Raw genomic sequence first — 13781 nt, 5'->3', positions numbered from 1 at the left:
TGCCCCTTTTCATCCCCTACTTCATCCACCTATCTGTCATGTGCCACCACCTTTTGACGAATGTACCTTGACTATATTATCTCCTTTAGAGGTAGAGACCACCTAATAGGATACTTGGTTAACCCCATCAGGAGTTAAGGAGACATTGGCACATCTCGAAGCCCATTATGGAATGGCAGGCCATTATGAAGTCCCCACATGTGGTCCATGATTAGGTAAGCTCATTTACTTGATTTTTCTAATGACTTGTTGTACTAAAAGGCTAGGGGACGCATTGGATCTTATGTAGGATTGTAGATGGTTTCCATTTGGGTTTGGTCTCCCTATACGGGGTCCTAATCCTCTAGAGGGCTACATTGACACATATAGGGTGAGCGTTGAGAGCCATGGGCCTCCACAACGACAGATTGCATTTCATGGATCCCCACAACCATTCAGAGATTGCTCATGGTTCACTTATTGGACGAGTAGGATGCACCTGATCCATCGTGCCCAGTTGACCCCAGATCTACACCATACACTTGGCAAATGATCCGACACTGTACGATGATGTGGCATCACCTACATTATCATCCCAGCCCTTGCGGGCCTATAGGCATCTTCGATTTGTTTGGATTCCCATGAGGGCACTTGTGTGCCCCCACATGTCATTTGGAGCACTATAGGTTATCACAAGGGGCCAACCCCTTGTCCAATGCTTTTGAGGCTCCTATTCTTCATTGTGGCACCCATGAACATCATTAGGCCTCTTAGAGGGCCCTACGACATGCATAAATTATTATTTGACCTCTTGAGAGGCTTACTTTTTCATTTATGAGCTAGTTTGGTGGGATTGTCACTAAAGGGAGGATAATTCGAACTCCTAAGATGTGTAAAATACAAGTGAGGTGAGATCATTTCTCATGGATCACTTTGGATTGGATTTCTCTCTTTAGAGAATTTCACACTTTTTTCTGGAGGATGAATTGGAACATTTATGGATGGATTTTCATGTATGGTTATTGGTCTATCTTCTCTTGGAGCTTCTCTATTTTCATTTGTGAATGGTTGGATATACTCTACTGCATGTAAGTACAAAATTTTGATGTTATTCTTGTTACTTTTGTCATATATGTTGGATTGGGATTTTCGTTGTTTTAGGGCTAATTGTTGCATGCAAATTATTGTTTAATATTATGAGATTGTCTCTATTATAACGTTATCTCCATGTATGGGCCATGTAGTGTGAGCGAAATCTCCTAGGGGTAAAATCTGACCTTGATAAGCCATTCATCTTGTGCATTTGAAGTATAAAAGCTGCAAGATTGCTTTCACTTGACCTAGAGGGTTTGTGAAGTAATTTTGAGGCCTCCTTGACTGGGAACCAAGAAATCTTACACATAATCAACATAGACTCCATCCCCCAAGGATTAAGGCATTGATCTACCAAGGGTGGTCACCAAAACTCTTATTCTTTAACCTTCTCCCAAGTCTAGCCACATTGGGGTGCCCAGGGCATCAATTTTCCGACAAGCTAGCCACTGAAAAAATTCAATCTCCTAGGTCTCCTGTGCTAGACTTTCCTCTAGCTCTCCAAATTTGAAGACATTCCGACAGTGGGATTGGGAGAAAAGCCAAGTCCTAGCTCCGGGATCAAAACTTGCCTTGCCATCCCCAAGACTAGCACTTCCGCGGGTCAAACCAACATCTTTTGAGTAATTATGTTTATTTGATCCTTTCTCTACCTTGTCTAGGGTAAGAATATCATTGGTTGCTATATTCCTTCCTCATACCCTAGACTAGGTCTACTTGGCCCCATGTGGTCCCACTCCTTTGAAAGACCATTCTTCAAGAACCATTCGGGATACCAATTCTAACAAGGATTTTAGGGATTGGGAAACTCCTTCATAAGTCTTATCCCGTTGTAGGTAATTCCTTCACATGTGACTGCAACTAGGGTTTTTCTGAAGTGAATAATTGCAGACTTCAAGAGGAGCTGAAGTCAACATCCAAAAGATCATAAGAGCAAGCCAAATTCATAAGGAGAGAGATCCAAAGCAAGCAAAGGAAAGAAGCCTCATAAATCTGCCCTAAACTACCCACACGTGCGAGGTTGCAGAAATTGAAGGAGAACGAGAATTACAGGTCGAAATTGCAGTCAAGTTGCAGGTCTGAAATCTTGGTCAAAGGAGAATTTGAAGCTACTACAAGGCAAGTTTGACTTGGGTTGACTTTGTGAAAAGGAAGTGCTTCAAGGAGAAGTTTGACTTTGTCTTGGAGGGGTCTTTGTCAAGGGTCATAGGTCTTGGAATTCATCATTTGAAGTTCTATAAGAAGAGAAGAGTTCTTGTGGGTTTTCCTCTCAAGAGGAGAGGTTTTGGCCCTGACTAATAGCCTATTAGCCGATATCTTGTGTCCTCTTGTTCTTCATTGTTTGGTAGCTGTTTGATGATAGAGAACACTAATAATAATTAAATGAAAGAAGAAGCTAATTAAGTTTAAGTAAAAATACATCACAAGCAGTTATCAAAGTAAGAGAAATCACCTAATATAGCTGCCCCTAGATTTCTCAACACCCTATACTATGAGATTAGATGACACTATCATTGGCTATATCGGGACTCGAGAGGCTCCCTCTCTACTTTCTTTGGGTACTAGGACCAACGATGCTTAACACTCTTCATTAGGGAGATTTTCAACCATGCCACGCCCTGGGATGACTGGGACAATCACCTCATACTTTCATGTGAATTCATCAGACTAGGGCCACAAGCGACAGATAGAGGTTGAGAATGCTCGAGACATTAGACGGGTGAGATCTTGGTTCTCTTCTCAGCCTCCCCATCAAGGAGATCGACAGATATCATTGAGACTAGTGGACCATACAGGACCATACATTAGTTCGCAGGTTCTCAGAGCACTAGATGGATCAACTCTAGACAGTTCCAGAACAGGGCCCTCCTGACACGCTCGACTACCTCACAGTCCCATAGGAGCGGCCAAAGACCTATTTAGAGTTTCTTCCTTTTGACCTCAGATGCTAGGATCCATTGCTGGCCCCAGGGGATTTCGATAGTGAACCTGTACCCAAATTTCCTTCTTCACCATCGGTCATTAGCCTCAAGAGCCCCTGACATCTCTAGCTCCATTGCTAGACCTTACCATCTCACTCATTCCTTTTTAGCAGGTCATTGTGCTGCAAACTATTGAGTATTTTGTATTATTCCACGGTCTCATAAATGTGTCGCGGCTACACTACCACTGGTTTCTTTTTCTCTATATGTTAGTTTTAGCATTTTTTAAAGGAGATGCGCGTGCACTCCCACATTGTAGTCATACTGACTGCACTTTTCTTCAGTCCCATTGACCTACTTTTGTGGTCATTAGTTGGACATTAATAAATTTACTTTACTTTTACTCAATTAATTTAACCATTGAACAGTTAAGACAATTTCAACATGTGTGCACAAAGGTCAAAGCTGAAATATAACAATAGTCCTCCAATTAGTCACCGACAAATTAAATCACTATGAACATGTGTGCCAATGAGGGGTGCACTTTTAATGAAGTCTTGTACCATGTAATACGGTAAGTCCTTACTAGTGAAACTCTTCAATAACAAAACATGAAGTCCAACCTAAAATGTACCGCCACCAAGGTATTATTACATAAATAGTCAATCATAAGGTTAGATCACTATCAAATACCATCAAATTATAAGCTAACACCCCTTTTCTAATTCAAACTTAGAAAATAACATATCAATGTGGGTACTAACATCATTCAACATGTTCCCCTAGGTGATGTCTAGCAAATGCGATATTATAAAGTTAAGTCACCTAGGAAAATCACAAAGGCAACATTGATATCATACCATAGCAACATCATAAGAGAAAAGGACATAACAAAAAGGTTAACCCATCCAACCATAAAGTGTGTTCCCCATCGCACATCTGACGTACGAGGACCATAACGAACACCCGTTCCTAGTGACATCAATATCATACCACACCATCATGCAAATGTTACTAGGAAACTTAATAAGCATGAATCATATATCTCCTAACCATCATCATCTCACCCCTTGGGGGGCTATATCTCCATCAAGTGATAAATTGCAATGAAGAGAAGGGGTGGTTCTACGAAGAAAATGTGTCCATGTCTATCCGAAAGCTCCGAGGAACCAGCTTCAAATCTCCATCGGTGATTAAAATGACAATGTGGAACCTCATAATATATGATGTGTAACAGGGTCAGTGCAAATGCCCACAAAGCATGACAGAAACATAAACTGATATTTAGAACATTATTGGATACTGGCTGGTAAGCTTTACCTCTTCACAAACTTCTTGTGAGCTGGGTAGAACTTATTTTTCACCATTTGGTAAAATGAGGCATTTTGCATGGAAGCGTATTTGCATTTTCCCATACATTTTCAGTTGTTTTTACCTCTTCTTGTATCATTACCTTAAATGTTTTCCCTGACTAAGTTCATTTTTTACCTATATTTCATACACATCCTTTTTACTTTGTTCTTAATTTTTGTGGAAACCTGTTTTGACATCCTGAAGTATGCTTAGGTGCTTCCTGAGATCTGCGCAACAGTTTATGGATGTAACTCTAATGATTTGTCTGGCATCATTTAATTATGAAAAATTGTATTTATCTATCAGTTTACGGAAAATTGTTTTGAAATTGCAGACGCATCCTTCACAGAATTGCTTTATGTCATCAGTTGATCTCCACACTCATTATTCATATCAGGTAAAATCACATCACTTATAACCTTATCATGTTTTTCATTAAGAGTGGAATTATTATTTTTATAGCTTCTAATCAGTTAACAATATTTTTTATTTAACAAGAACTCTGGCTTGTATGGTTCTCATTTGTATAGAATTAGCATGGGCTTCATGCCCCTTCAGTGTTAGTTCTAATAGAAAACTCCATGGTAAAAAAAACCTTTACTCAGCATTGCATAGGTATAAAAATTTAGGATGTGTTGTTTGAGAGAATACAAGGAATAGACTTTTGTTATAAGTACTACAGCCAATGCATCTCTTTCACACTATTACTTCATGTCTCTGCACAATTTATAATGGCCCCAAGTGGTTATGGTGGTTTAACAGTTAACCACCTCACCCCTAAGTCCAGCATGTAAATATTACGTTTGCTAGGCCATTGACAAGTAAAGTGGTCATCATACAAATACTAATGACTTCTAAATAGCCCAAAGGCCCAGGGGTGAGCACAACTTGTTCCCAATGTTGTTGGGTGTTTGGCTAGTTTTAACCAATGTTGTTAAAAGCGCAATCGGGATTAAATCGGCGCGGGGAACGAATCGGAAAAAATCGGGAAAAAATCGGAAAAAAGCGGGAAAAAATCGTTTGGTACAAAAATATTCATTTTTTTTCAATTTTTTTAATATCTAAACCATCTACAACATAAAATAAATACATTGACACATAAATATGATAAAAAAACTAATATATAAGATGTTTAATATCATTTCTAGCGCTAAAATCACACATAACATTGAATCATGTCCTGAATAGTAAGTCCCAACTCAGCCTCAAAATATCAACAAAAAATATGATAATGTATCTCATCATGTCATAATGTCATATACAATAAAATGAAAGTCTAATCCTATTGATTTCCTCTGCCCCTCTTGCGAGAAAATGCCACAGCTTTCCCTTTCCCTCTAGATGTAGATGCTGGTGCCCATGCAGGTGGAAATGGCAGTGGAGTCTGATGTGATCTAGACGTTGAAGAACTAGAAGTAGGAGCTATAGGAGGTAGACCACGTCCTCTACTGGTGGCAGGGGTAGCCCGGGCAGGTGGTGTCACCTGGAAACATTACAATCTCCCAATCCTGAAATCCTGAAAAACTGATAAGTCTGCTGGATTTTAAATGAAATCTAAAATTCTACTTTCTCCATATGAAATCCAATGAGGCTGGAACCACTCTCAAACATCCTGAGTCATTTCATGGTAATGTTAAAAATTTAAGTAAAAGTATGAAAATGAAGATTAAGGAGAATGTCACTTTTACTTTAAGAATTTAACATTACCATGAATAGCATATCCATACTAGGGCCTAGACTTGATCATTAAGCTACCCCACTCAAAAATTATTTGTTTCTTTCAAAAAACATTGCATGAAAAAACCCAAAAAAATTTATAAAACTATGCTGTCCTGAACCCCCACGATTTTTTCGTTAAAAATCGCGTTTTTTCGAAAAAATCGCTATTTTTTGAAAAAAGCGCGATTTTTTCAGTAAAAATCGGCAAAAAAAAGTAGGCGATTTTTTCGTATAAAAATCGCGATTTGATCGGCAAGCTGAAAAAATCGCGATTTTTTCATTAAATCGCGATTTTATCGCGATTTTAACAACACTGGTTTTAACTTCAATGTTGGCAGGTGTTCGGTTTGAATCCCTCCAGTTGAGGCACACTAGTCTATGCCAATGGGTTTATTGGGGATGTTGTTCATGAATATGGAGAAACATCCCTTATGTTTCCCTATGAGGTTTTCCTTGAAAAAAATGATTATGACTTCTAAATATTATTGGTTTGTTACTGTTAACATTCCAACATCCCACCTTAACAAGAAAATAATCTCTCTGACATGTCTAACTCCCCTTATACAAAATCTCAACAATAACTATAGAATTTTAAGATGTCATGACTGCCTATGGGTCCATCTTTCTCTGTGTAACAAAGCAACAACTATTCCAGATCTGGGTCTCTTCATTGGTGTTGTATTAGACTATCATCATCCTCATTATGAAGGTAGAAGTAGAATTCTACCAAACCCACCTAGACAATCATCCAACTATATTAGACCATAATCAACCTCACAAATCCTTACATTGGTAGTATGGTCTGGTTGGCTTCACCTAAATAGTCAATCAAAGCATTCCAACTTCTGTACCCTTGGTTTGAATACAAGCATATATTTTTCTCTGACTGGCTTCTGCTTATGATGATGTGGCTAGTGTGTCTAACTATACCTACGAGTGAGTTGTCAACAACGTTCCAACTGGAACTCCTTGACTAAGAGGCCATGGGTGAGGGTTATCTATTCCCCCAAAGAGGCCCATGTCTTGCACCTAGTCCCGACTCCCAACCACTATTGCAAGTACTGGTGTTGATTGGGGAAGCCACTGTTGACTTCTTTGATCAGCGAATAGAAAACAATAAGTCTTAATCTCCTCATCTTCCTGGCCAGTTTCACAAACTACAGGGTTAAACCAGTAATCTAATTCCATACATGCGAATGAAATTGCAATTTTCAGAATTAATATTTCAAACCTGAAATATATCTGTAGATCCGGCAGTAATGTTTTCTATTAGGCACAGAGTGCTAACTGTCTTATGCTTCCGCATATGTGGAAATACTCTATCAAACTCTATGGTCAGCTGTTTGAGAACTCTCCTAAAGGTTTGTCTAGACTCTAGAAATCTCTGTCAGCCACTAGGTTTCAAATTGCATTCTTCGCTTTCCTGGAGAATTTGAATTAGATGTTGGTCATTTGTTCTATTTCTAACTGTAAATGTCCTTTACAGGTCTTTTTGGAATAAATTTGAACAGATTCTAGGCAATTTTTGTGGTTCTGTGCTAGGTGGTTAAAATCTGTTTGATCATTTCATCTATAAAAAAATGTATTAAACAGTCACTTCAACAGTTTAGGGCATCATCTGTCTTGGTTTGAGGTTTATATTGATGTGGCAATTTTTTTTGGCTAAACTTTCAGTCTCTATGTGACGAAAGCACTTCAAGAAACAAATTATTCAAAAAACAGGTCAAATACTTCTGAAGTTTGAAAAACTAGGTCTGCAACAATGTCCAACATTTTGTTCTGTCATTGCCATGTCAACAATTCCGCTGAGCTGTTTACCATTTGCCTGTCACAAACATCTCAATTTATGCCTACACATCAGCGTTTATATCTCCTGTTTGATTTTAACCTTCCTGTAAATGGAGAATCCCAGTAAGAAATCTGGGCATTTTCATTTGTCTATGAACTCTGGGCATTTTTGCCATGTATTTCCTTTCCACTACTGTAATGTTTTCCTTGTATTCTCTCTGCAGACGACATCTCTTTTCTTCTTTTCAAATGTTTATTAATCGGTGTTGAAATAATTTTCCTTCCCTTACTCTATGTCTAGTGTGTGCAATGTCTAGACATGCTTGCTTGTCGTTGTTGAACTAAATTGTCTCTCTAGGCTTTTGATCATTGTTTTGATCTCGGCACAAGTTCTAACATCATTGGGGGGAAATGCCAGTTTGCTCTATCTGCCTTTGGTTGTCTCAGTTCACTCAATCTGGGCCTTTTGCTTTTGTGTGGTGCTGCTGTCATGTCATTGATGGTTTCCTCTATTTTTTTAAAACCTCATATACTTGAATTCATGACTGTACGACATTATAATATTTAATTTTTTTCTAAGGTTCAGCTTTATAAAAATGTTTGCTTTTGAAAAAATTGAATTGGATCCACAAACCCTCCTTTACTTGTTGTGATTGACTATCTTCTTAGTGATCGCAATCACAGATATTGTTTATTGTTGTGACTGATTCTTCTCAGTGATTGCAATCATAGGCTGTCACCGTGTTCGTGTTCGAGTTCGACGACCTTGAAATTCAAATAAAGTTCGGCATAAAATTCGTCACATATATATATAATTCAATTTTAAGCAGGCTGAAAAATACATGTGACACACATAAACCTCCTTCGTCTATATAGATTCTCTATTGTATGTACTTTGGGCATATCTCAAAGAATTCTAAAAATTTATGACAGCTAGAGAAATTTGCATAAAAAGAACTACTCCATAAAAGGAATTCTGAAATTTATGACAGCTAGAGAAATTTGCAGAACATCAATCAAATTTATGACAGCTAGAGGATCCAAAAAACGAATTCTGAAATTTATGACAGCTAGAGCACATTGAGAATTCTGAAATTTTAGTTACAAAATATCCAGCATCAATCAAATAGATGTTTATTTCTCATAAAACAGAAATTCATAGAATAAATCTGATGCCAAAAGTCTAAGATTCATGAAAATAATAATAATAGACAGCCTAATTTAAGGCCTACATGCATGAGCAACCTGCCTAGAATTTGAAATGTTATCTACAGCAGAAATCTGAAATTATAATTTATGCCCTCATGTGAAGGATGTAGAGGTGGGCCGTGGCATGTCAAAGTCCATAATGCATACACATAGGATTATTGCTCAAACATTTAAATCATTTCCACATATAAACCATGAAAGCAAATGCCAATAAAGAACCAACTGCCATACATAGTAAAACTGTTATGTTGTAGTCTTGTAGATGGAAAATAGGGTTAGAAATTCATCACAGACATTGGCACCCATATCAGATTCAACAAACCCACATCCAATTTTATATATTGAAGAACATTCTGATAAAAAAGTAAACTAAAAGTCTAAAACGGGAACACAAGTTTTATTCTTGATGTTCCTATGATCTACTTGTTATATCAAAAAGTTCTATATCATAAAGAGTAGTAGCGGCTGTGAATCCACTAGAAGTATGAGCACCAGATTTATCACTAAATTCAGCACTATCACTGTTAGTATCACTATCAATGTGAAAATCAGCTTCATCCCTTGATGCATTAGGAACAAGATTGATCCACAGAGTAGAGGAATTGGATGACTCTTTAGCCACATTCTTCAAAGCCAACTGCAAGTTACTACGAACATAAACAAGATCTTCTAATCTTCCAGATAACAATCTATTTCCTTTTTTTGGAATGAATGTGGTGAAATGGACTCCAATTCCTTTCACATGCTGATGCACTTGATCCTTGGCTTAAGGTACGAACTGCAACATTTTGCAATTCTGGCACCCCTGATCTATAAAAGTCCCACCATATTGCTGGATCACTTATGCTCCTATCATACTTTGCTGATTTTCTTCCAAATAACCCTTCTTATAACCTGTATGCCCTCCACTGACATCTGGCCAAAGCTGCAATTGTTGGTTCTGGATTTAGCTTCTCAATAGCCTTGTAAATTCCATTCATGACTTCTTCATTTTTATGTCTTGATAACCCAAACAATCTAGGGTCCAAATAGCATGCTGCTGCATGTAATGGACTATGCATGTATCATCTTCCATTTTTGATCAACTACCTCCCATATCTCATGATAATTAGCTTCCACATTATTAAAAACACTTGCAATGGCCTCCTTGCAATGATCCATGCTTTCACAAACAAAATCCATACAAGGTTTGTCACCATCACCATGTGAAACACGTTAACAATTGGGCCACATATTTTTAAAACCTTGCTAGCATTTTTCCAAAAGCCACTATTGAGCACTATTTGTGCAACATTTTTCCCCTTAGTTTCTTTTGGAAAGGGAGATCTCTCCCACTCAGTAGTGTGGAAAACAGCTCTTAGGCTTGCTTTTTCCTCAACAACTCTTTTCAAATTAATATACGAAGTGGCAAACCTTGTATCACAAGGACTCAACAACTCTTTTAGATGCATTCTTCCTATATGTGCTTAAAGTGAGACAATGGTTGATGATAAAGTTTGCAATTGTTTTGGCTCTTAAGATTTTCTCATTGACCCAAGGAAATTTGGCTAAATCATGCAACATTAAATCCAAGCATTGAGCTGCACAAGGGTTCCAATAATTGTTTTTATATTTTCCCATAATCACCTTCCCCGCACCAACACAATTTGATGCATTATCTGTGATAACCTGGATCACATTTTTCTCCCCAACCTCTTGAATTGAGTAAGCCAAAATTCCAAAAATAAATTCTGATGTCTTCACTTGATCCATTGCATTAAACGCTTTCAAAACAAGTACCCATTGAGGACTATAAACAAGCACATCGATCACTGGGCGATGACACAAATCTGACCAACCATCATTCAAAATTGTGCATCCCGTATGCTTCCAAGACTCTTTAATTTGAACCAACTTTTCTGTCACTCTATCTCTTGTTTTCTTTAGCAAAGTGGAAATTTTCAGATCTGGGAGGAACATAGCCCTTTCCAAAATCAATGGCCTTTTTTAATACATTTTTAAAATAGGGACTCCTGGCCACATTAAAAGGAATTGCACATGCATAATAGAATTCTGCAACAACATCATCAACTTCTTGTCTCTCGACAAGTTTCGAGAATTGATTTAATGTTTTGGCTCCACTTTGTTTTGCTGGAGGGAAAATGACTCTGAGTTAATGAGCTTTCTTATAGTTTTGCCATGTATTGATAACAAAATATGTTGCAAAATAATATCTATCGGTAACTTTGTTAGTATTAAATCTAGGCTAAAGCTTTTGACAAGGTTAATTGGATATACGTAAGATTAATCCTAATTCAAAGAGGAGTCATTGTTCAAATAGTGAACTGGATTATGGGGCTGCTTTGCTTCAGCTTCTTTCGCTGTGCTGATTAATGGATTGGCCTCAAATTTCTTTCATGTAAGAGGATTTAACACAGGCTTTCCTATGCCACCATTCCTCTTCCTTTTGGTGGCAGAATCCCTGAGCAGACTAGTAACAGCATTCAAAAGATATGGATCCATCAAAGGCTTCAGACTGGCGGAATATGTCTCATTGACTCATCTGTTGTTTGTGGATGATGTTGTTCTTTTTGGAATGGGGACAAAAAGAAACAGAAGAGTTCAAGGAGATATTGGACTTGTACAATAAGGCAACTGGGATGGAGGTAAACATTGATAAATCTTCTATCCTATTCACTGGGCTAGAGGAGGAAAGAGAGGCAGTGTAGGCTGGTCCTTCCCTTTAATACAGTCTGATGATGGTGTGCAATATTTGGTTTTTAAAATAAAATCAAAAGATTTCAGGTTTAGAGACTGGCTGTGACTGAATGAAAAGTTTGAGAAGAGAGTCACTAGCTGTTGCTACAGATGGTTGTCTAGAGGGGAAGAGTAACCCCAGTAAAATCAGGAAGATTTGGTGTAAGTGGTATGGGCCTCAACTTGTTTCGTTTGCTGCTTGGAGTGGACTTAAATAACTTGGAAGAAAGAGGTGATTCTCTTGATGGGCTAAGGTCAGGGAGATCCACGTGGGGATCATGACCCGTGTCTAAAATTTCTCTTATTAAAAGAGATGGACAATTATAGTCTAGATTATGAAATATGGGACATTTGGAATGGAGGTTCTTCTTTGTCTTGATCTCCTGCAAGTCACATGGATGGTAAGTGTTAATGAGGGCTTGAAATGTGATGATTTGTCTTGATAGGAAGTTGATGGGAGCCTACTCTTAACTGACCAAGGGGAATACCTAGGGCATGCGTCAGTCTGATAATAAGGTCATCTCTCAGCTACATGATATACTCAACACATTAATGTTTGTAGCTCAGAAATGTATTTCCGTGAGGGTATCTACTTATGAAAATCATCATTAAATGTATCCTATGCTTTTTCTAGAAGTTCACTTTATTAATTAATTAAGAAAGTGAATGTTTTTTTATTAAAGTGACTTAAGTGGATCACTTAATGATTTAATTAAGAAAGAACCATTGATCCCATGGTTAGATCTTAACTGTTGATGATTAGGTTTGTGGCTCATGTCAAAGTTATAAAAGAAAGAGAAGGCAAAGGGCAAAGTCACACAGAGAGCATTCGTTTCACAAGTTACATGAGTGAAGGAGAAAATCAGAGATCTGATTTTCAGCCATTGGTGAGGGTTTCATCAGTGGTTTAGCAAGGAGAAGGCAACCAGTCTTCAGCAAGGACATGCAACCAGTCAGCAACAAGGAAAAGAGCAACCATACAACCCAACAGAGCATGCTGTACAGTCATATGTATGAATTTTGTACAACTGTGCAAATTTTGTACAACCAAGCGGATTGGATGGCAGTTTGTCTTTGATTTTTGTGCATATTGAAATTTTCAAGTTTGTTGTCCGTTTGATTGATTTCTCAGCCATTTTCCCTATAAGAGAGCTCTTGTAAGTTCTGAAGATAATTTTTAAACGATGAATTGATCTAAAATAGCATAAATAAATTGTGCACTGTGTGATTGCTTTTCTTGTTTTCCACTGCATGCAAGAGTTAATAATTCCAACAAGTAACTAGATCTGATTTGTTTGCTTAGATAATTGGTTTTAGGATAATTTAACATGGTATCAGAGCAATTGCTTTAAGAGAAAAGTAGATCTATTGTTTTCCAAGTTACTTAAGCAAGCTTGAGAGAATGATATCAGGACAACCATGTCAGTAACCAATGTGAAAGTTGAGGATTGACTTGATGGGGTTTTGAATTTCTTGCCATGGAAGGAAAGAATCTCAGTGATCTTGAAGGAGCAAGACTTGTGGGAAGTCATGTCCAACCCTCCTCAGGGAGCACGTAGACACTAGTAGTAGTAGACCCTGTAGTGCACATGACACCTGTAGTAGTAGAATGCAGGGAGCACGCAAACACCAGTAGTAGTAGAGCCTGCACTGTAGGCATTGTGGAATAAGGACCTAAAGGCACAAAGGGTGATCCTTGAAGCTATTAAGGATCATATGATTTCGCATGTTGCAAAAAAGATTAGATCTAATGAGATGTTTGAAGCCATGAGTCGAAAAATGATTCTCAAAACTAAGCTCAAAGAGTGTAGAATTAACCCCTTAGATAATGTGATTAGCTACCTTATGAGGATCATACAGGTCCATGACCAGCTTGCAGCTATTGGAGAAGCTTTATTGGATGTTGAGCTAGTAAATGTTGTTATAATAGGTACATTAAGGCTTGGGAACCATATATTGTGGGCATCTGTGCCCGTGAACATC

At 37.9% G+C, this 13781-nt stretch overlaps 1 protein-coding gene across 1 annotated transcript in view; it reads left to right on the top strand.

The window, feature by feature from the left end:
- The window catches only part of LOC149174017 (AMSH-like ubiquitin thioesterase 3), a 72487-nt gene that overhangs the window by 17258 nt on the left and 41448 nt on the right, over positions 1–13781 (top strand). The window contains exon 12 of the mRNA XM_089419137.1: positions 4681–4743. Coding sequence (XP_089275263.1) covers positions 4681–4743 — 63 coding nt within the window. The remainder of the gene's footprint in view (positions 1–4680; positions 4744–13781) is intronic.

This window comes from Pinus tabuliformis, chromosome 4_1, assembly GCF_031772625.1.
Source record: "Pinus tabuliformis cultivar Carrire ecotype Pingquan chromosome 4_1, CPIR1, whole genome shotgun sequence".
In the NCBI taxonomy this organism is placed as follows: domain Eukaryota; kingdom Viridiplantae; phylum Streptophyta; class Pinopsida; order Pinales; family Pinaceae; genus Pinus; species Pinus tabuliformis.
The sequence above is the reverse complement of the archived record's forward strand: the minus strand, read 5'-3'. Positions and strand labels throughout refer to the sequence as shown.